Source organism: Diabrotica virgifera, chromosome 2 (assembly GCF_917563875.1).
Source record: "Diabrotica virgifera virgifera chromosome 2, PGI_DIABVI_V3a".
NCBI lineage: Eukaryota > Metazoa > Arthropoda > Insecta > Coleoptera > Chrysomelidae > Diabrotica > Diabrotica virgifera.
The window spans coordinates 263,880,412-263,906,105 of NC_065444.1; the positions used below are offsets into that span (position 1 = coordinate 263,880,412).

Here is a 25,694-nt window from a genome sequence, read left to right on the forward strand (position 1 = left end):
TCATATGGAAAGCAGTAAAGGAAATGGGTATACCAGAAAAAAATCAATCTTATCAAAGAACTCGAGAACGAAGAAGAAGAAGAAGAAGATTTATGGAAGAATCTTGAGAATACACTGACCGCGTCATTTACGCATTGAGGAGGTTCGTCAAAAGCTCTATAGAGAAAGGGAGTTTAGAAGGAAACAGGGATCGGGAAGAAAGAATATTCACGGATTCACATACCAAAAAAAAAGCCCTCTTATTTACATCAAATAATACATGAAAAAAAAACGATGTTATCAATCAATGAATTTTGTTGCTGTTTACTGCGCATTTGAGATGACGCCTAATATCAAAAAGAGTCTCAAGCTGTATTTGACGAATAGTATATCGTTGACAGTGTAAAGTATTTTATATATTTAGGATTCCTAGTTACATCTTACATCCGATAACAATGTTGTTAAAAAAATTAACACACATACAGGGTGTTTCATTGGGAAACGGAAATACTTGAATTGTGAATAGAGGTCACTGAGGCGGATTTTTCTTTTGATTAGTAGTTAGGTGGTTTGGGTTCTAAATGAGACATGTATATCTACCAAGTATCAAAAAAATATACAAGGTGGTTCCAAAGTTATGGATGCAGAAAGGAATGGGCAAAATCGATAAAACACCCTCTAATGCTGGGGCCACAGTAACGTCTAATGCCGTTAATTAACGCGTTATTTAACATTAAAGAGAGGTGCAGCGACGACTTAGCGTGCTAATTTGTTATTGCCATTATTAATGCCGTTACACGTTAGGGGATAGATCGGGTGGCGGTTTTTTTTTTGGACACTTCAAAGGAGTTACTCCGTTACTTATCGCGTTGTTGTGGCTACAATTGCACTGTTTCAACAAGTTCTAGCTTGCAGCGCAGCAGAGTAATTTGTTTTGTGAAATAGAATACATACTATTGAAAAATACAGAATGACATAATATTCTATGAAAATGGAGTGGAGTAATTAGAAAATAATTGAATTTTTCACAGTGTTTGAAACAGAACCTTGTTTATGGGACAAAAATCACATAAAAATCGTAGTGTTCATGGTGACGCTTGGCGTCGAATTGTGCAATCATTATCTTTTCTAGCGACGGTAGAAGATTTGAAAAAGAAAAAAGACACACTTATGGGATACTATAGGACTCATTTAAATAAATATAAATAATCGTTAAAATTTGGGATGGGAACGAATGAGGTATATAAAACAAGCTGGTTTGCATAAAATAGCACTCATAAAATATAACAGCGTAGCAGCTTCGACTTCCATCTTGAAATTATTGGATTAAAAAACGCGTTTTCTGCTCTAGGCGTTAAAATAAGTGTGGCCAGTCACTTTAACGTTCAGTTTATTCCATCATTTTTGGTGTGTACGTTAGACGTAGGATAATGGACGTTAGACGTTAACGTTACTGTGGCCCTAGCATACTTGGGTTATAAAAATCGGTGGGACAGTTAAATTTATTACCTTTATAATGTAATATATCTTGAACCGCCTCAGTGACCTCTATTCACCATTGAAGTATTTCCCACCCTGTATAATAGCTTAAAAATGGCATCTAGCGGATAAGACGCAATTTTGAATTATACAAAGATTTCATATCGCTGGTTCATGTAACTAAAAGAAGGAATAATTTCTAAGTATAATCGATAGAGTAATACATATTTATCAGAATTAATGTAAAAGGTTTGTTCGCATTTCCAGGTAGCCGGTTACGTGAGTGTGTAAGTACATTCGTGCTGGCCCGATTACTAATACCCATTCGATCCTTTTTTATCCGGTTAGTTTATTGGATCATACAGTTACAATGAAAACCACGATGTACAGGTACAGGTATTTTAAATATAATAATTCAAAGCTTCTTTGCCAATTATAATAACGAATATACTATCTGAGAAAAATTATATTAGTTACTATAAAATCTTGGAATCAGACATAATTAGAAATGAAAATACCACATATTATGTCTAACGTAGTACTGTAAATAATAGCTAAATTAAAATGACTCAATCTACAAATAATTAAACTATCAAGGTTGAAAAGCTAAAATATCGACAAATATTATCAAAAAAAAAATAAATTGTAAGTAGGTTGGAAGCTATACTAGCTACAGAGATTGACACACACAAATCAAAAGTTGCTTTGTTGAGCAAAACAAAAAATTCTGTTAGCGAAGTGATACCCTCATAAGAAAACTTTTTAAGTTCACATTTTGTCAATTCTCGAATCGTTGCACTACAACAATTTTGAACTTTGCATTAGAAAATGAAATTCGTTTGGAAATCCTGAATTTTTGACAATGGCAATGATAATGCATAAGAAATTAGTGAGCATAGCATAACCCTTTATGAACCAAGTTGTAGTTCAGATATCAGTATAATTTTTCCAAACAACGATGAACCTACAGAAACTGCCAGCCATGATGTGCCAGTTTACATGCTCCATTTAATACCAAATACATGATGATCTAATTCTTGCCCTCTAAAAAGACAAAACCATGGACATAATACACATTTTTAACAGTCATTGGCAAGACTGGCAGTTTACAGTAGAGTTCTTCTTCTTCTTTGTCTAGCCATTCACGTCCACATCTGAAGATAAGCCTCTTCAAGTCTTCCTTTCCATCGTTTTTTATTGTACGCTACTTGTAGCCAATTTTTCCCGGCAGTCCGTTTCAGTTCATCTGTCCATCTCATAGGAGGTCTGCCTCTGGGTCTTTTGCGTTGGTATGGTCTCCAGGTTAGAATTGTTCTGTGCCATTTTAATGATTTTTGTACCACATCGGCGACTTTGGTTTTCTGTCTTACCCATGTGTTTGTTTTTCTATCCTTAAGTGATATGCTTAGCATTGCTCTTTTCATCGCATGTTGAGTACAGTAGAATTATTAGAAAACAATAATTGCATACCATTTCTGTACATGATGGTGCACCGTGATACAATATCTACATCCATCTACGATGAAGACCAACTTAGTATTAAATATGAAAAGTAGAGTTATCACCTTGTCAGATCCTGACTATCAAAACATCTGCTCTCACAAAATTAAAAACTATAGGTCAAACAGATGTCTCACAAACAAGAAACAAACGGAGTACCATTCTATACCATATTATATTATATAATATACACAATATCAAAATTGGAACCAGAAATAAAATAAAATAAATAAAAACGGTGTCGAAGTTCCACACCAAACTAAAAACACCCTTACATATTAAAGAAAGCTCCAATGTGGTGTACTCTCCACCATGTAATTATTATTTACAACACGTTATATATTGGAGCAACGTTCAGGGATATGTCAGGAAGAGTGAGACTTTAATCTATAGCAGAGCCTCTGCCTTAAGTGAACATTCAGTCAGGATGTGACTCCAATCTATGACTAAGTAAAAATATTGTAAAGGGTAAGAAATCGCAACAAAAGGTACTGTTTGGAGTAGCTTGATAATAAAGCGTAGTCTTATCACAATAGCGCACGCAAGCTGGCACATCATTGGTCACCTGAGCTTGTGAAATTCTTTTTAGCAATTTCAATTTGTACTGCACTTAGATTGTTTCGCTTATTCAATTACGTTAACTTTTTCCATTAAAGTAAGATCCTTTCTCTACAAATATAACGATGCCATAATTCACTTGCAAACTACACTAGGTGAATTCTAAATTAACTAAAAATTTTCTTTACATGCAACAAAGTGGGTGGGCACCTAATTGAAATTTTCTGACAAATGAAAAAGTACTTTATGACCTGTGGATGTTTCAAGGAAGTGTCGAATAGGTGCTAATAAACGTGACATTATTTAAATTTTTAGAAAATTGTACATACAATGTTATTCATTTACCTGAAAAATATTAGGGAGTAAATGGAAACGTTTCGGGACCTCAAATTTCTATTCCTTAAACTGGAATATTCCTATCAACAGTATTCTAATAAGCGGGTTTGACTGTTCTGGAACCAGTTAACACATTTTTGTTTCTTTATTGCGCATATTAAGGATGCTCGAATGGGCGGTAAACGAATATACAGAGTGTTCCAACTAAAATTTGACCCCCTCCCCAGAAACTCAGATTTCTTCAAAATTTAAAAAAACATGTCAATTTGTATTGAACGGGGGACGAATTTTTATGCAAAATTATGCCATCAAATGTAACCCCCTACTACCCCGCATAAACCCCTAGTTTTTTTAATTAGCAAGTGTAGTTGAGTGACACATCATTTGAAAGATATTTTTTTTCTTTACATGACCCTCTAATTTTTTTTTAATTTGCGGAATAACTTTAAAGATAATTTTGGATTTAACTAATTTATAATAAATTTGTTAAGTCCAAAATTGTTTTCAAACTTATTACGTAAATTAGAAAAAAAATACAGTGTCGTTTAGCAAAAAAATTACCTTTCAAGTGATCTACCACTCGACCACACTTGCTATTTAAAAAAAAAGTAGGGGTCTGGGTAAAAAAAGCTTTTGGTTTCTGAGTTTCTGGGAAGTTGTTCTGGGCATTTGTTGATAACAAACTAATACTTGTTTATTTCTAATTGCAGGTTTAAAATATTTACATTCAGCTAGGATATTACATAGGGATATTAAACCTGGGAATCTTCTGGTTAATAGTAATTGTGTTCTAAAGGTAAGTACTTCTTTATATCATTACGTTCCAGAAAACAAAGCTATATATAGCTAGAGTTAGTCTGTGGTTCTTACTATTTAAAGTTTAATTATACTATGGCTACTCGTGCGGATTTCGCTTTGTAATAAAGAGGACTCATTCAGGAACAAGTGGTGTATAAAATTAAGTGTAATTGACTTGGTAAACGGAAATGCAAATTAAGATTTCTGTTTATTCGATTAATTTTCAAATTTTATACCTCTAATATACATATACATACATTTAAATTCCGTCTTTTGACTTTTGGATTCAGTCGTTACCGTAGATATAGTAATAATCTACTGAATATACGATTCGGGGAAAATGAAGCCGATTTTTCAAAGTTTAGTGTGCATGTTGTCCACATGTCCACTAGGTGAAACAAATAAGGGGGCAAAAAATGTAAACAGTCTTTGAAATTTCACTTATTTCCCGTGATATTTATTTTACTCTGGGCTAATTAGCAAAACACAAGGAAAAGTTATTTACCAGCAATTTTATTGATGGAATCGAATCGTATGATTGTATATATTAATAATATAGGTATGCAAAGTCCGCAGATAGTGGGCTACTTTTTTTATAAACAAAACGGCGCCCGAAAATCGTGTTTTTTTCAATTTTTGCTCTATAACTCCAAAGATTTTAACTACACCAAAAACACCCAAATAAAAATTCACCGTAATTAAATCCTGCATAGAGACATGTTTTTCCCGATTTACTTCGACGAAAATTTTCCCCGGAAAATGCGGGTTTTGCCAACAAAATCTTTAATTTTCAACTAAAATTTTAGATAAGTAATTGTTTGTCAATAATTAAATAAATTGGAAATATAAAAGCTCTTTTCGTATAGATCATAATTCCAGAATCCGATGGAAACTGAATGAACAGTTTAGCAACAATTGAATTGTTAATTAAAAATTTACGGTCGCTATAATAACCACAATAATTATGATAGATAAGAATAACTATGATTTTTGTATAAAAAGACATTGTACCCATCTAATATTCTTTACAGAATTGAAATTGGACTATTTAAGCGGCTTCAGGAATATTTTAAAATTATAAACAATTTTTTGGCTTATAAATAAATATAATATCTCGGGAAATATTAAAGTAAATTAAATCATGAAATCGGTATTGGAAAAAAGCGGCAGGACGCTTCTTTTAAAAGAAAAAACGTTTAATTGTGATGAGTGGTTCCTGAGAAACAACCGATCAAAATTGACCGGCATTTACGGCAAATATATAAACAATATGATCATAATTTTCGAACCATCACCTTTTTATTTTTGTCCTCTTTCTCCACACTAATTTTCATATCTTTAAAATACTCACAACATATATTATTATAATAAAAACTATCGATATTACGAGTGAAAATTGCCAAAAATAGCAAAATTCCAATCAAAAATGAGGTTGGAGAAAATGTAATCTCAAAGTTCAAAATCGGTATACGTTAAAAAAATGCATTTTCTCGGCTTCCAATGGAGCAATTTTCTTCATTATTTTTTTGTTCCCAAGGGACTCGAGTAGAGACATCTAACTAACGCATTATTAAATGTCAAGCTTGCTTTTGTTTTGTTTGAAGTAATGTTGACAGATTTCTTAAGTATGTGCTAGGAGTACTGTGTCATTCGCATATCGCAAATTATTGTAAACTTCACTGTTCACAATTATTGCTTCTTGTTTCTCAGAAAGTGCATTTCTGAAAATTCTTCCAGACTAAATATTGAAAACCAGGAGCGACAAGAGACATGAGACATCCCTATCGTACTCCTCTTTTAATATTAAGAGCCTGTGATTCCAAATCGTCTACTAAAACTGATGTTGTTTGATTCCAATCTTCGTCTTCTTCTTATGCAATCCACTAATGGATGTTCGCGATCACGTTTGACCATTTTTCTCTATCCCTTCCAGTATGTATTAGGTCTCCTGTGTTTTTTAGTCCTGTCCATTGTTTGACATTACGGAGCCATGACATTTTCTTCCTGTCCACTCTGCTTCTTTCTTCGATCTTTCCTTCAATTAAGGTTTGCAGAAACTGGTATCAAATTCCAATACCAAATCCAATTCCAATATCAAATACCAAACTGGTATTGATTCCAATACAAATTTACAATTATGCGAACGTCTCTGCCTCCAGGAAGATCGTCACTGCCATCTCTTAGAACTTCGATACTTTGAAGGGATAGATGTACTGGCTGGCTGCCTGGTTCCGGTACAAGTTCTTGATAATGCTTATCTCTTTACTACCTAACCCAATCTGTTTGAGCAGATCTATAAGTTTTGACATCCTTCACGTTATCGAATGCCTTCTCATAATATATAAAACATTCCTCTGGTGATCGAGACCGTATATTACAGCCTACTTGTTGTTTTTAAAAACAACTGAATATTAATTACTTTAGTTCTATCAAACATCCTTACTTTTTTAGTAATTGTGTACATACATTATTAGGATTTTATTTTAATATATAAAATAAAATCAGAAATGGTGCTTTATAAGTTTTAATAAAAAACTTCTACATGACAATTATATAATTAACTAATGTCAGACACATAGTGTACGCGCTGTTTCACATTATAAGAATTTAAACGTGCGAGGGTTCGAACCACAACAACATTCCAATGGTGCCTCATGTAATCATATGGGCTGTTTCATATAAGAATTTTGAACGTGCGAACAATAAGAATTGAGTCGCACGAAGATATTTTTCTGTGTTGTTTTGTATATTAGTTTTATTTACACTTTGTGGCTGAGGTCGGTACATGATACGATGTCGTGATACAGTCGGAAAAATGAAAGTCTTACCTAATTCGTCAAATTCACTGTTAAGTGCACGGTATACGGTATACACCATGCCAAGCATTTTTTGTCAAGTTTCTATCTTTATATATTTCTATATAATAATATAGTGTAAATAAAAATAATATACCAAACAACACAGCAAAATGTCTTCGTGCGACTCAATTCTTATTGTGTGAAAAGGACAAGTGCCTCAAAACTATCACACGAGAAAACCCTTGTACGTTCAAAATTCTTATAATGTGAAACAGCCCTACATGAACTAAAAACTAACTTACAGTTTACATATTAGTAGTATACACTTTTCCTAACACTCTCCCTTAAACTGTAAAGTGAGAACATTAAGAAATTAAACATTGAATTGAATAATATAAACAATTAACTACATACACATTAAATACATATACAATACATAACAAATATGATTACAAAAAAATCTGGTTACAGTCAAACACATAAGACAACCAATAATACTTTGATGTGGAACATTATTTAAATGAGATTTAGTATCTTTGCATTTGCCTAATTTTACATTTTGTTCCAGGTTTTGTTTGGAGTTGATACTCCTTTCACATCTAAGAATCCAAATCTCTTTAAAACATTGTAAATGTATTTACTTTGACTTAGATAAATTGTATTATTACATCTAGATATTTGAATGCCTAAAACCTTTTTAGTTTCCCCTGTTTAGTTAAAAGTTTTTTAGTTTAATTTGTTTTTCAGATCATTCAACAATTCTTGTTTCATAGATATCTACATTATTGTGAAATACAAAGAAATCATCAACATACAAAATTATTATAGTAATACACTTTCCTTTTTTTTTTTAAATAAACGACGCCCATTTTTTGATCTTTGAAAAACAGATTTACTTAATTCTTGATTAATCTTATCATTCCCTAGAAGCCTCTTTCAATCCATAGGTTGATCGTTTAAGAAAACAAACTTTTTCAAAACAAAAAACCCGCAGTGGAAGCGTGCTGGGCCCATAACCTATTAGGATTTTATTTTAATATATAAAATAAAATCAGAAATGGTGCTTTATAAGTTTTAATAAAAAACTTCTACATGACAATTATATAATTAACTACTCTCAGACACATAGTGCACATGAACTTGAAACTAACTTACAGTTTACATATTAGTAGTATACACTTCTCCCAACATACATAAATCATTAAAGCATTAAATAATTCGTTTTTTTTTATTTTTGTAGATCTGTGATTTTGGTTTAGCAAGAGTAGAAGAACCCGACACGAGCAAAAACATGACCCAAGAAGTAGTTACGCAGTACTACCGGGCCCCCGAGATCCTCATGGGCACCACGCATTATTCCGCCGCGGTAGACGTGTGGTCAGTGGGTTGTATTTTCGGCGAGCTTTTAGGTCGTCGGATACTCTTTCAGGCGCAGAACACTGTCCAACAGTTAGAACTGATCACTGAGCTGTTGGGCACGCCCTCCATGGAAGACATGAAGCACGCTTGCGAAGCTGCCAAGTCGCATATGTTGAGGAGAGTACCCAAGCCACCGTCGCTGTCCGCGTTGTATACTCTCTCATCACAAGCGACGCATGAAGTTGTTCATTTGTTATGCCAAATGCTGGTTTTCAATCCGGTAAGTCTTCAGATTTTTTTGTACTTTTAAATAAGTTTGTAATTATCCTGAATATTGATATTTTTAACAACTCTCCTAGAAGAATCCTTATGCCACAACCTGTGGGAAGTAGAAATAGGGGTAGGCCAAAACTCAGATGGAAGGATGGTGTAGATGAGGATGTGAGAAAAATAAGCGCAGCAAACTGGCAACGTTGGCAATGGATAGGACTGACTAGCGTAATAGACTTGGGAAGGTTTCATAGGGCTGTAGCACCATTGATGATGATGATTGATAATTTTTAACACTGTTGCTTTCAACAATACAATGAAGTAGAGGTACACTGAGAACAGTGGGACCCATGTGTCCCAAGATCAAACCGTGATACTCCGTAACGGAGTACCTATGGAGACCTATCTGTCTCCCAATCGCCGCCCTCCACCCCTCCCCATCGCAAGACATAACGAGTGAGAAGGCTTTCTACTGAACGTTACTGAACTAATACTATCTAGCTAGATATGGTCCCAAAAGGATCCAGAAGAAATGTATAGTTAAACAACTCTAACATGAAATACTGCTTCATGTTAAAAGCCACTTCTATGTAATAGGTATATTTATTAAATTTTTTTAAAAATTGTTAATAAATATACCTATTACATAGAAGTGGTTTTTACTTCATATTAGAGTTTTTTAACTATATGGTATACAGCCAACCTAGGGAACTACCCCTTTTTAGTTTAAATATATAGTTATTTCAGTGCGTTTTTTTCTTTTTCTGTCTTGGGTCTTCCTCATCAAATCGTTTGAGGCACTGTCTGCTTCCTGGTTCGCGTGTTACCCCCTATTATCTGTTGAAAAACGATCTCTGGCAAGATTTTCAAATTAAGTAATATGGTATGTCCAACTTCTGGCCAAATACTATTCCAAGAAAAAGAGTTCTGTGTGAAAATAACAGACGCTCCTCACATAGTTTTAAGTTTGACATTTGTGGCCTGTGTTCGAAAGAAAAACATACAGCTTTAGTCCAGAAACAGGCGAGCCACTCTTATGGCGAGACTTATTTTAAAATTGGAGAATTGGGAGAATTGCACTCATTGATTTGAAAGTTGGTTTAAACATAAAGTTGGTTTAAACATACATTTTGGAAAGACACAATACATGACAAACCTGGTACCAAGCGAAAATCCAAAAGTCGACGTCAACGAAATAGCATTGGTCCATAAATATAAATACTTAGGGCATGAAATCCAAATTGCCAGGGACAATCAAATTGCCGAATTACCAAGAAGGACCACCTTAGCATGGGCCGCATATGGAGCTCTATCAGACATCTTCAAAGCAACTTGCCAAATTATTTAAAAAAGAAGACTTTCGACCAATGTGTGCTTCCAGTCATGACTTACGGCGCCGAAACATTATCATTAACCCAGGCCACAGCAACCAAACTTAGAGTGACCCAAAGAAGAATGGAACGATCACTACGTGAACTGACTCTCAGAGACAGGGTCAGAAATGAAGAAATCAGAAGAAGGACAGGCGTCACAGATGTCACAGAGCGAGTAGCATGGCTGAAGTGGAATTGGGCGGGCCATGTAGCCAGAATGAAGAACGGGAGGTGGACCCAAAAAATTACAGTGTGGAGACCAAGAGCAGACAGAAGAAGTAGAGGTAGACCACCTACACGATGGACAGACGACGTTAAAAGGATTGCTGGGAACTGGTCACAGGAAGCCCAAGATCGACAAAACTGACAGAAATTAGGGGAGGCCTATGTTCAACTTTGGATGCAGAAGGCTGGATGATGATGAGGATGAGGATAATGAATTCTTCTAAATGGTTTTGTACAGTTATTACATGTTTAACTTTTGTGAATAAAACCAAATCATCAGCTATACTGTTTCTTTAGTAGTGGAGAGCAATATCGTTCATAACCACATGAAAAAATTCTGATATAGTTTTCTTGTATTTTCTTTGTTAAGATAGTACCGGTACGGAAACAGAAAGTTCTTAATTGTAACAACTTTTCTATGAATCTTAGCATATTGCCTTTGGTTCCCCATTTGTGTAATTTTGATAATATATTAAATCTACAATCTGTGTCATATGTCTTTGTCATATTGAAGAATGCTGCAATGCAATCTGTTACTGCTACCACTGCTACTGCTATTAATTTGTTTAGGCAGGATCTATTTGGACTAAAACCGCTTTGTTCAGGAATTAAAAACTTATTCTGTGATAGATATTGAATTCAATACATTTTTCTGTTTTAGGATAAACGAATAACAGTAGTGGAGGCGCTTGCACATCCATATTTAGACGAAGGTAGGTTAAGGTATCACTCTTGTATGTGCAAATGCTGCTACACAACGGCGAGCGGTATGAGGCAGTATACGTCAGAATTCGAAACTACAGCACCACAACCTTTCGACGACCATTGGGAGAAAAAGCTTAACACTGTACAGCAAGTTAAAGGTAAGCAATCAGAATGATTTAGCATATCTAGCACTTTATGTTAGTTTTAATCCGGATCCTAAAGATATCGTGGGTTTCACACACTTCCAATGAAGATGTTCTTCAAATGATGAATTCAGAACGTCTGCTTATAAACATCATGAAGGGGAGAAAAACAGAACACTTTGGCCATATAATTAGGGGATCTAAAACCATCTATTTCGCTTTATAATAGAAGGAAAAGTGGAGGGAAAGAGATATATTGGTCGAAAGACACTTTCATGGATTCGTAATATTAGACAATTAGTCTAGGCGCCAAATAGAGTTCACCTTGTCCTTTTCAATTCTGGTGGACAAACTCAACGGTTTCGTATGGATTTTTGGCTGCTGATTACGAATTTCGAGGGCAGATTTCGATCCGAGTGGTCAAACAATTGTTATAAACAATTTAATTGTTTATAAAGTTCTGGCTCATATACTAAAAGAGATAAAAAAATGTTTCAAATAAAATTTGTTCCTTAATAAAAAACGAAGAAAAAAAACGTTTACTAAACTTAAATCCAATAATTATAGCTCAAGATATTGTAAAATTAGTGCACAATACAAATTGCAAAATAAATATTTTTCGAAGCTTTATCGATCGTAACTCGGCTTCTACGAATGGAAATGAGCCTTAGAAGACCTCATTTTAAAGCTTAATTAATAGGCTTCCAAACAAAGTTTGTTAAATTACTTTATCTTCATTTGTTTTAAAGTTATACTCGTTTGAAGTTATAATTTTCTTAAAAAAATTATACATTAATTTGTTTATAAGGGTTTCAAGCAAATTTGAACTTTAACATTTATACTTTATGTAACAATAATGATAGAAGAACTCAAAAGGAACAATTTGAGCTTTTAAAAATGTTCGTAAGTTTATTTTTGGCCAAGATATCGATATTTTGGCTACGAATTTCGTCACTTACTTGACTGTGAGCCGATCTTGCGCCTCATAGCGCGCGTTTAAAATATCGATATCTTGGCCAAAAATACACTTACTAACATTTTCATAAGCTCAAATTGTTCCTTTTGAATTCTTCTATCATTATTATTAATTAAAGTATTATTGGTTATAGCTCAAATTTGTAATTCCTCACCTGATGCTGAAGAGGAGCCGCCGTCCTCGATATGCACCCACAAATTATTCAACAAGTCATCTCGAATGCCAATGGTACCAAGACCACATCTAGCTAGGAACGCTAAGAAGTAATTGCAATTAGGTGTCCAAATTTGCTAAGAAGGGCTTGTATAAAGACCGTTGTAGTCTTGAGTATACTAAATTTAAAATGTTGTAAATGGAGTATACTAAATTGAATGGGAATAAACCATAATTTTACTTCAAAATACTTTATATTTGATGTTTTAAATGATGTTTAATTTCTAATGATGTTTTTTTTTCTTTTTTCAGAGGAGATGCATAAATTCATAGCAGAACAACTAAACACAAGTAGAGTCCCTTTATGTATAAACCCCCAATCTGCGGCATTCAAGAGTTTCGCCAGGTAAGATGGCCGCCAACGCCGCAGACCAGCGCAGCGCCATTGCATAGGTGACCGCACATTTCACTTACCTCTTGGTGTACGTTATTTTTTATTAATTTCTGTCATTATCTGTTGCCTTCCGGAACTATATATGCTGATAGTGGTATTATCGACGTTTATGAAGAAGGGAATCAACTGTATTAACAACAACATATGTGTATGGTACGATGAAGCATTGGATTTGGTTGTTCTTCTTCTTTACCGGCTTTACAACTCAGTTTGAGAATCTTCGACACATCCACTATGGCCTTTCAACTGCTACGATTTTTCGCATCCATTTCCCATTGTTGTACCCCAATCGTAACTAAATCAACTCCATTATCATCCTTCCATCTTTTTTTGGGACAGCCTACTGATCTTCTACCGCCTGCTCTCTCAAAAATCACTGTCTTTCACACTCTTTCTTCCTCTGATCTTACCACATGATCTGCTCATCTTATTCGTTTAGCTTTTGTATGTCTGACTACGTTTTCAGTACCATACAGAGTCACCAATTCAGGATTGTGACGCCTTCTCCACTCTCCTGTCAATTCATCTTTCTGAGGGCCAAATGTCATTCTGAGAACCTTCCGTTCAAATAACTACAGCTTATTTATTTCCCGCTGATGTAGAGTCCAATTTTAACTTCCATATGTAACAAGTACTTGACATGTACAGTCTTAATTTAGATTGTTTTGTTAGCAACTTAGATCTTAATAATGATGATAAAAGAGTACAATGCTCTATTTTCCGCAGCTATCCTTGCTGAGACCTCTTTTTCAATTGGTTGTTATCTGTGATTACCGCCCCCAGATATTTAAACTCTTTTACTACTGCGAAGTTGCGGTCATTAATAATTGTTTTCTGCCTAACTCTTGGCCTTGGAATTTTAGTTACTAAAGTCCATTCATTATACAGATTCCCAACTGTAAACAAACGCGCATGGAAGCTAAACAGGGTCGTCCTGAAGTGTATCTTAAAAACCAATACGCTACCTACAATTTGAATTTGCAGACTGACCAGTTTGGACCTGTAAAATGAGAATTCGCCTCGTTTAGGGCAATAAATTACATTTAACAGCCTCTTGACGAATGAGACGGCGAATAGTAACACGTTCGTTTGTTTATAGTTGGGAATTTGCTATTTGAATGTGGTTTAGCATGTCTTCTCTCCATTTATTCGAAGATCCAGACTACCTGTTTTCTCCTCGAGTGAAAACACCTCTCACACGTTCTTGTAGAAGAAGCGTCTGCATCTAGATCATCAGCAAAGGCCAGCATTAGTTTTGTTCCTCTATTCGCAAATCCCCCTGTCAGCTCAGACGATATTTTACTTATTGCATATTATAATGCCAGATTGAATAGCGAGGTGATAAGAGGCCTCCTTGTTTAAGTCCTGATGTTCTACTAAATTTCATCGATGTTCTATATCCTATTTTTACCTGTGCATATGAGTCTGTCACGCACATTTGAGTTAGCTCCCCTAATTTTCTTGATATTCCCATTTCCAGCATCGCCATGGCCATAATCTGCTTCTTTTTATCGAATCATATGCTTGCTGGAAATCTACGAAAATATTGTGTACATCTCGGATGAATTCCCAGTTTTTTTTAATATTTGTCGAATCGTAAATATTTGATAACATTGTTGAGCTTCCAGCACGACAACCGCATTGGTAATCGCCTAAAATATCTTCCAAATACGGAGTGAACCTCTTTAGCAAGTTGACTGATAGAACTTTATAAGCAAGCGATATTCCTCTATAGTTTCAAAATTGTTTGTATCTCCTTTCTTATGATTAGAACGCTTCCATTCCATTCCCTAGGAATTTTCTGTGGTTGCCATACTCCGAATAATGTCATAAAATTTTTGATGTTAAACGTTTCCTCCTTTTGTTATCAATTCTTCATTTATACCATCATTTCTTGGCGCTCTATGATCTTTAAGAGATGCTATAGCATCATTTTCTTCTTAAAGTGTTGGTGCTGATATTTCCACATCTACAGAATTGAATGTAATATCTGCTTTCTCTATCTCACTTTCAATATTTAGTTTAGTAAATTCTGAAAGTACTTCTTCCATCGTCTTTGTTGTAGTTAATACAGTTTTTGGCATTTAGGATTTGAATCATCATATGACTGATACTTTTGTATCGCCGACATCACCTGTGTAATAATAGTTCACTGATGTTCGAATCCTAAATCGGCTTCCCAATTTATAACGGTTATAGATCAATTCGCTCTGTTAATTTTAAATTTTTATTTCTCATTTGTACATACCATTTTTAAATCTTCATGTCTCTGCTTGAGCAAAATAGGCATCGTCGTAGGTGTAGAAGAACTATGTGAATGATATTTTTAGAGTATGCTGTTGTGTCGTCCCTATTTGTAATATACCTAAATGTACATAACTTAATGTCAGTGCAACCATATTTAAATAAAAAAAAATATACAGAATTATTAAATAATAGATACTGTAGAGTTTTAGCGTCATATACATTGCCTGATGTGATCTTATATTTTTTTATGTACTTAATTTTGAAAAATTCTTCAAAAATCTTTAAAAATCAATATATTCCAGATATAATTAAAAGATAACTTTTTTCTAGAATATAATAGAAAAAGCACAAACTTGGCGCCCAATTGATATTTTTAGAGTATGCTGTTGTGTCGTCCGTATTTGTAATATACCTAAATGTACATAACTTAATGTCAGTGCAACCATATTTAAATAAAAAAAATATACAGAATTATTAAATAATAAATACTGTAGAGTTTTAGCGTCATATACATTGCCTGATGTGATCTTATATTTTTTTCTTATGATATATATGTACTTAATTTTGAAAAATTCTTCAAAAATCTTTAAAAATCAATATATTCCAGATATAATTAAAAGATAACTTTTTTCTAGAATATAATAGAAAAAGCACAAACTTGGCGCCCCAACGTGGGGCCATGTGTAAAAATAAAGCAATCACCTAGATTGTTGGGTGCCAATTGTTTAACAATAAAATGACACCTCAGTTGTTTAACTATAAAACGATACTTGAGATGCCAATTTTATTGTTATGGATTCGAATAACGCTTTCTCTTCTAAGTTTCACAATAAAATAAATGTAAAAATATACTTTAACTTAAGTTAAATTAGAGATACATACTGTTACATCTGAAGGAGTGGATGAATGTATTCTTCACATGCAGATAAAAGTAGGCTGGAGTAGCAGCAGCATGGATGTGGGCTGTGGTAGCAATATTGATGTTAGCTGTAGCCTGTAGCTGTAGTAGCGTTGATGTTGACTTTCTACACCCCTTTAATAAGCAGTTGTTGTGGTGAACCCTATACGTGGATCAATTGGATAGTCCAGTTAGAGAGAAACCTGGGACTAGGAGTGGCAAACAAATATAAAAAAATTAAACACTACACTACTTAACAGTTATTAAATAAACAACATAATATGGAAAAGGAGATAAAACTGAATCCATTTAAAAAAATTTAGCCATCGTTTCATGAACAAACTTCAAGTGAAAAGTAAATACCGCTTGTTTCGCTTCCTTAAATTTCAAGTAACTTTTTTAGGAAAAATAAAAATGGTTTTAAGGATACCAGGTACATGTAAGTATGCTCATAATAGAAAACAGGACTTTTGTTCATGATAATTACATAATTCATTCACTTATAAAAAATATTGTCTTATAATACCCGTTACAGTAAGCAATTGATTTATTTCGACATCGGTTAATTATATCGGTTATTTATAGATTATTAATGAATAAATATAAGCTAAAAAGGAGTTCTTACGTTATAAACATTTCTTTCTTGTGATTTGGTATACCTTCATCGAGCCCAGCCCTGATTTCTTCGTCCTTCAATCTTTCCCTTTACTTATTATATTGTTAGGAATATGTATTTGTGTCTTCGCATTAGATGGGCCAGGTATTAAAATTTTCTCTTTTTATGGTACTAGTTCATACCTTTTGTACATTCGCCATAATACTTTTTCGTTTATTCGTTTGTGACTCGGCCAATCTAGATAGCACCGCATTTCAAAACTCTCAATGCTTTTTATTTTGTTCTGATTTAGAGTACATGCTTCCACGAAGTACAAGGTACTAAATACATATGTTCCTCACATTCTTATCCGTTTAGAGAGACTGATATCACGATTATTAAATAGTTTCTTCATTTTTATGAAAATAGACCTAGCAATTTCAATACCTCTTTTGATCTCGATGTTTGATCATTTTTCTTGTTTATCATAGCTCGTATTGTATTTGTCCCAGGTATTGGAATGAATTGTAATTTACTAAATGTCATATACATATAAGTACTACATTTTTTATTGGTATTAATCTGTATACCGTAGTTATTGCACACTCTATTCATATTCTTTAGTAAAAGTTGGAAGGTCTTCCGATGTTCTTGCCAACATTACTTGTGGAAATATCGCAACAAGTAAAGCATGACGTGTAAAGACTTTTCTTGTGCATCTAATACTTGGGTACTCAGCAAGTAGGTGTATTGGTTTCAATTTAGGTAGCAGATACCGATAGTCCAGAGAAATAAGGTTTTTGTCGGGACACTTGACCAGCCGGGTTGCAAATGGATTTTTTGGGTACTATATACCTAATGCATTATAAATACAAAAATGCCCGTCACAGTTCGAACGAGAATTTTAGTTATTAACAAATAAGGGTCAATACAGGTAACAATAGGATGATTAAATATCTTATCTAGAATAATAATCTTTTAGTAGATCAGCAAAGGTTTAAAATGGCAGTTTTTGAATTTTGATCTGATCATTTGTTGCTTTGGAAATTGCAAAATAAGACAAAAATTTCGAAAATAAAAAATTTGCTATAACTTTTGAAAACATTACCTTAAGACTTTTATACTTCACGAGAAGTTGAGTCAAACAGTCCATATAATGCACAAAAATTGTTAAGACGATTCGTCAATTAGTTTAAATTTCATTCAATTTGTTTATCCCAAAGCGCTTTTTTTGCAATGTTATTGTTCAGAAAATAATAATGATATAGCAATTCTGTAGAAACCGCATAAAAGAAGAATACATATATCTTCAAAGTGTTTAATAAAATCAATAAAAAGTCATTTTTATCATTTCGAAAACATTTTACTAAAGTAGAGTCATTTTTGGCTTATCAACAATTTGAATAGCTTTGTTAATATTGACTGTAGAGTAAATCTACGGTGGGATTTCAAAAGCTAGTATTTTTACACGAATTTTCAAAAAACACTTTTCGCCTAGGTTAATTACGATCAAAGTTAGCCACTTTTATTATTTAATTCACAATTGCTTCTATATACATAAAATTCTCCTCTAACAGTGTTAGTTACCATACTCCTCCGAAACGGCTTGACCGATTTTTATGAAATCTTGCACGTATATCCTGTAGGACTGAGAATAGGTTTTATTCTATTTTTGATACTCATAAGTTATAGGGGGGGTTGTCCCCTTGAATTTTTTATATTTTTTTGAACAAAATTGTCTACCTTATTTTTATATGATGTAGAATTAAAAAATACATACAACCCTTAATTTTCACTCTTTCATCACCAACCCCTATTTTTTAATAGCCATCTATATATTTACATCTATAAAATTCTCCTGTCACAGTCTTAGTTGCCATACTCCTCCGAGACCGCTTGACCGATTTGTATGAAATTATATATGTATATTCGGTAGGTCTTAGAAACGGTTGTAATCTATTTTTCATATCCCTGAGTGATAAGGGGGTTCCCCCTATTTTAGGTGGGGATCCCCGATTTTATAATGTTAGGTGGGGATATGTATACATGACGTACTCTATAAGACTACAAGTACATACAAATAAAAAAATTATGATCAAAATCCATCAAAATGCTCCGGATATATTAATCGCAGTATATGTTTGAAGAATCAGTTTCATTTTTTGAGTGCACGGATTTTAATAAATCCCCTCCACCGACCACCAATCGATTTCGTTAGGACGTCATTTTTAAAGCTTCATTAACTACTCTATTAAAACTCAAAAGTTTACTCAATTTTTTACACATAAACTATATTCCTTCAACTTCAAAATGGCGCTAGTTAGGTTGCTTAATTATTATAAACAAGGTATCTTTCAATTAAATAAAAAAAGTGGCTAACTTTGACCGTAATCAACCTAGGCAAAAAGTTTTTTTTTGAAAATTCGTGTAAAAATATCAGCTTTTCAAATCCCATTGTAGTTTAAGCCTACAGTCAATATGAACAAAGGTAATCAAATTGTTTATAAGCCAAAAATGACTCTACTTTAGTAAAATGTTTTTCGGAATGATAGAAATGACTTTTTAATGATTTTTTAAAATACTTTGAAAATATAACTATTCTTCTTTCATGTGGTTTCTACATAATTGCTATATCATTATTATTTTCTGAACAATAACATTACAAAAAAATGCTCTTTAGGATAAACAAATTGAATGAAATTTAAACTAATTGATGAATCGTCTTAAAATTTTTTGTGCATTATGTGGACTGTTTGACTCAACTTCTCGTGCAATATAAAAGTCTTAAGGTAATTTTTTCAAAAGTTATAGATATATACAAATTTTTTATTTTCGAAATTTTAGTCTTATTTTGCAATTTCCAAAGCAACAAATGATCGGATCAAAATTCGAAAACTGCCATTTTAAACCTTGGCTCATCTACTAAAAGAAGAATACTATAAATAAGAGATTTAATTACGCTATTTTTACCTGTAGCGATTTAAACGAAAAAACTGCCATTTTTGACCCTTATTTGTTAATAACTAAAATTCTGGTCCGAACTGTGACGGCCATTTTTGTATTTATAATGTATTAGGTATATAGTACGCAAAAAACACATTTGCAACCTGGCTGCTCAAGTGTCCCGAACATGGTAAATTTTTGCCTTATTTCCCTGGTGTACGAATCGACATTGGATTTGACAATTAGGCCAATAAGCCGAAAAGCCTTAAAGCTGTCATTTAACAGGAACAATATCACTTGACTAGTTTTTTTCGATAAATTATAATTTTAATAATAAATTAAGCTTTAATATACTTTTCTGGGAACCGCCCACGTTGTATATACTTATTAGACGTAGTATTTTAGGTTAGGAAAAATATTATAATTTACAAAGGTTTTTCGTTTATTTATATTTCTGTTCTAATAGATAATCTAAAAGTACAATTCTAAAATTTCTTTTCTAACAATTTATGTTTTTTAACCTTGTGTTCTAACATTCGACAATATCAAATACTACTAAAATAACGTACACCAAATGGTGCTAAGTGTTATTTTTTAAAGTAATACTCAAAATCACACACATCATAACATTTTTAACCAAGTACAGGGTGAATCAATTCAAAAAATTGCGCCAAAAAATTTAAACTCGTTTGTCAATCAATCGTAAAGATATTTTGGCGAGATGTGTTGATTCACCCTGTATATAAAATGATTTCCATGCTGGCGCGTGCGTGTTGTTTTTTACAATTTTTTTATCTTCGTAGTTAGTTCTTCCTATCTTCCTTGTGTAGACTTAGATAAACCCTTCTGTAGAGATAATTAGAATCGAAGTACTAAAAATGTTGCCTATGTTTTTATCTAAATTATTTTTCTAATTCAAAAATTTTACAAAATTTGACTTCTTCTCACAGTTGAAACGAGAATAGTAGCATTTTTTATTGTGATTAGTTGAGATAGGTACTTGTTTGTTATCGTGATGTGTATTGTTCGTCTCCACAGATCTCTGTCTCTGGTGTGAATGGCCGTAGCTCAACGGCATGATCACTGGCCTCATATGCCAGAGCACGCGGGTTCGAGCCCTGCCAACGACAATCAATTTTTCATTTCTAAAAATGATACGAGCCGTTTCACCGTGCCTCGGAGAGCACGTTAAGCCGTCGGTCCCCCTGGGCTAGTGTATATCGACACTAGTTACTTGAAACAGGGTTAAAGATGTAAATGGCGCCGGAACAATCCGAAAGAATCTCCCCGGCAAAATTGCCATACGATATTATTATTATTATTTCTGTCTCTGGTCATTTCTTTTAAATCATCCATAGATCTTTTGCTTATTCCTGTAATTTGGTTGATCCGTCTTGTTGAGGATCTTCCTCGTGATCTTCGGCGTTATAAATTTCTTGTGATAATGAGTCTTTTCATGTTTTGCGTGTCTGCTTAAAACATGTTCAAAGTATTATAATTGTTGGAGATGGAGACCTTTATCTCATATAAAAATGAATTATTTGTCCTGTGTCGGTCCATGGAATTCGTTACATTTGTCTCCAACATAACATTTCAGTGGCATCTACCTATTTTCTTTCCCCTTGTCTTAGTTTTACTGCATTTTTGTCTTTGATATGTTTAACTGCAGACCAAATATTTGACTTGCATTTTCAACCAGTTGTATAAGATTAATGAGCTCTTCCTGACTATTTGCAAGAAGGGCTGTGTCATCTGCAAACCGTAGGTTGTTTATTTTTCGGTCATTTATTGAGAATCCCTTTCCCCATTCTTTCAAGCGCTTTTCTAATAATATGCGTTCCATATATGGTAAATAACTAGCGGTTGTTAAATAATTGTGTAGCGGTTACGCTACTAATTAAATTAATTCAATTAAAATTGGATTAATAATATCCCTCAAGAAATTCCTTGTGATACGCCCGCGATCGATCTACAAACGACATTTCTCTGTGCACACGCAAAAACATCGTTGGAATGAAGCGGAGTTGATTTCTCGATTGGAACTTTAGTTGGTCAAAAACTCGTCAAGTAGACACGCCATTATTTAAGTGACGGAATTGAAGCAAGATTTTGGGATGGTATTAAATATACATAATTAAAAAGGAAATCAATCATCAGCCAAGACCATTTACCAAAAACTAGTAAATCAAAATTAAATATATAGTGACCAAAAGTGGATAAATAGGTAAACAAACTTATTTTTCACAGTACTATTTAAGTGAAAATTTGAAGTCCATAGGAATGCCCTCTTGGCACTGTAAAACTTGTTGGCTGCTGTGTGAGTAAGTCCTACTGAGAATCCTGTTGCAATCAAATCAGGTACTGGTATATCCAAACAAAAAAAAAACAGCAAACTCTATGGGGAACCCATACCCGCGTTGCTAACAATCTGGTACTAACTGGTACATAATTAAATATTCGAGTGAGTAAGTTTTCAAGTGATGTAAAGTGACGGAATCTAAAATGTAAATTTTATCAAATTTAATTACATTCTTTATTACAATCTGTGTACCAGCACAGGTTCACTGCACTGGACCAAAACAAAAACATTAAACATTAGGTTAGGTATATGTCATGTCAAAATTTCTGAAGCTACTTTCAATGCAAACATGACAGGGACATTGCCTTAGATGCGCATGACAGAAGGCTGCCTGATATCTGTTGAAACTTTTTATATATTACGTCATATAAAAAATGAAAAAAAAGCCTAATGAAGGGACAAGAAATAAATTGGAATTAAAGTTTGACAATAGAAAAAACATGACCTTATTATGTTGTTTGCAAATGAATAAAGAATATTATGCTATATTTTGCAAAAAGTAATCCCTAACTCCTAAGAAATAACTCCAATGATGAATTGGATTTTATAACGAAGAAATGAAAAATATATGTATCACTTACTGAAAAAAAAAAACGCCGGTAAATCTGGCATCTTGTTCTATATGGAGTTCTTTTAAAGGTGTGTGTTCAACTTTAACTGTTCCAGTAGTCTGTTCGTATAATTCAGTTATAAGCAAAAATAAGTGTTATGGTACGCATACTTCTTTTAGTATCTGACATAAGTGTTGCCATTGGACCCCATCGAACGCTTTGTGATAATATATAAAACAAATGTATAGAGAGTGTTGAATTCCCTAGATTTGTCTTTTATTTGTCTTATGTTCAGGTATTCTCAATCTGATAGTTTATCGAAGTTGTTGAGGTGTTGATCTAGATTTCACCTTGGGCCTCATCCAATACCGCTCTACATATATAGACTCCGGGTATAGATTAAACAGGATAGGGGACAGGACACAACCGTCTCTTCCAATCTTCCAATGTTATTTGTTCTACTTCGACTGTTGACCTTTGGGACCAATAGAATCTTGAGAACCTAGGTTTTGTTCGTTAATCACTGTTGTTGTTAGAATTTCAATCGTCTTTTGATGGTTAACGCAATCAAATGCCATTCGGTAGTCAACAATCATCACCAGCAGTAGCTATTCCATCCTTCGTCGAATGTAAGCCTCCCTAGTTTTGTCCATTGATTACCGTTCAATGTTTGTTGCATCCATTTTTAAACAGCGAATTATATATAGGTAATTTAAATAATACCTATCTTTTTTATTTTTAAATTAGAAAATGTTACTTCTATCTCGTACGCCATTAAAAAACACAGGCACATTTTTACCCTTTCACTTTTCTTTGAAAACCTTTACTTTCTGTATTCATAGAACATTTTACCGATTTTTATTTATTCATATATATTTGTCGAATATTTTATGTACTTTGATGTTTTTTTTATAATAAATGCATGGAAGTCAAATCTGTATATATATGATATAAATACCATTGACTGTGTTGACTTTTCATATCACATAATATTAACTTTCACCCACTCACAAACACACTATATTCTATGTAGCACATATTTGTTTTATTTTAAGTTTTAATATAATAGAGAAAACAGGGCACATTGTTGTGCAAAAATACAAAAATAACTTTTTAAACTAGGAGTTTGTTAGTTGGTTAAGTACCCTTACTTATCCGATACAACCAATTAAATAGTTTTTTATGTGTCAAACGAAAAGGAAAAAACAGCTTCAAGAGTTCGCCTTACGGATATTATGTATAACGATTTTTGAAAACAGAATACAGAATTACAACCTTTGATTATCTCTTTTAAAACTGGTTTGGATTTTTTTCTAATATGTAATCAATGTTTATCTTTTTCGCTTTTTCTGCCTATTTAGTCACTTTGTTGCCCATTTTGTTCTTGCTTTTCCTCTCCTTTCAAACTCCCTTGCTCCCAGCTCTCGTATTTCTCTTGGCAAATTTTCCTATGTCAGTCTTCGTGTACGAAAATGGGATTTTTCTAGATGTTCCTAGGAGTTGAATTTAGTAACCACCAAAAAGGGATCGCACTCGGGCTGCCAGTTGAAATAGAAGACCATTTTGGGCCAATGCCAAGAAACTGAAGGTGTAATAAGTGCTTCAGCGAATTCAGAGGCTGCTACTGAGAAGCAAATTCGGCCATTCTTGCTTTTATCTCAGGTTGCGCAACCATCATATTCTACGTCTTCCTATGCTTCTATTTCCTTAGATATTTCCTACATAATCAGCATAATCCTGCATAATATTTATTCACCCTTCTCAGAACTTCTTTGTTTGTGATTTGTTCTGTCCAAATATTTTCAAAATTCTTCTATACACGCACAACTCGAATGATTCCAGTTTTTTCGATGCTGTCGCATTCAAAGTCCAAGCATCCATTCCTTAAAACAAACTCGAGAAAACGTAGCACCTCGCCAATCTTATTCTTAGCTCCAACTTTAAAGCTCTTCTGCAGCTCTTCTTCCTTTTTTTGCCGAAACCCTCTAGCCATTTCTATTCTGATTTCCTGGAAGTAATCATTTGTGAGTTAATGTTGTTCAATATATACTACCACCAATACAATGTGCGTACATTTTAATTTTCTGCATAATAGTAAACCAATTCAAAATTTAATTTTTTCTTCTCTCTCATCACCATCTGATTTATCTTTATCATTATTACTAATCAGTTCACATTTTTTTAACTAATTTGATCAGTTTAATTTTATAGTCAAGTTGTAGTCAACAGTTAAATATAAATAATTTTAAATTCTAAATTTTGTAAAACACATTTGTCTTTTCCTTTTTTAAAACAATACATTTAAGTGATAGACATTTTCAGAAATTAAAATCTTTATCATATCATTGTTTTGGATCATGACCTTTTGTTAAAACTTTTGAAAATCGACTACCTTTTTCCTTTACTGTCACTTCAAGTAGGTCCTTACCAACTTTTGACACTTGGCAGACCTCGTTGACCCAAGATGGTTGGTTAAGGTTCTCGTTTAGAGTTTAACCATGTTCCCAGAGTTTATCCTTTAACATCGGCGTTTAGCCTTTTCAATTTTACAATACTATAATGTAGATTGAATTATAATTACAACCATTGTTTGGTTCTGGGTATAGTTAGCCAGTATATATGAGTAAGTAATCATAACCGGAATTTTTTAACTTTCAAAATTTCAACCATCTTTTCAATTTTAATAATGGGATTACTTATTCTATTTTAGATTCACTGATGATGGACTGATAGGTCCGAAAACGTTCTGAATGAACTTATTTTATTCAATCCATTGGGATTTTTTAAAAGTTCAGTAAATTATGCCAGTTACATAGAACTGGTTTTACTGCATGTTAGAGTTTGTAAACTATATAGTATACAGCCAACCCAGGGAACTACTACCCATTTTGAGTATATGCATATTTGTTTAGCCGTTCGATATTGGTTACGTTTATTTCCCGAAGATTCTCGTTATTTCTTTGAGTTTTGGATATTCTTATAAATTTTGTTTTCT

General features: G+C 33.4%; 1 protein-coding gene across 4 annotated transcripts in view; it reads left to right on the forward strand.

Annotated features, from left to right (window-relative positions):
- LOC114332601 (serine/threonine-protein kinase NLK) overlaps positions 1 to 25,694 on the forward strand; it is a 498,632-nt gene that overhangs the window by 460,422 nt on the left and 12,516 nt on the right. For 2 of the 4 annotated variants that reach the window (XR_007696651.1, XM_050644607.1), the window contains exons 5-8: positions 4,563 to 4,648; positions 8,689 to 9,087; positions 11,337 to 11,538; positions 12,965 to 13,105. Coding sequence is in view for 2 of the 4 variants with exons in the window: in XM_050644607.1 (XP_050500564.1) it covers positions 4,563 to 4,648; positions 8,689 to 9,087; positions 11,337 to 11,538; positions 12,965 to 13,062 (785 nt within the window). In the remaining 2 variants the exon portion in view is untranslated. Of the gene's footprint in view, positions 1 to 4,562; positions 4,649 to 8,688; positions 9,088 to 11,336; positions 11,539 to 12,964; positions 13,135 to 25,694 lie in introns of all 4 variants that reach the window. The other 2 variants (XR_007696650.1, XM_050644606.1) reach the window with 2 other exon arrangements.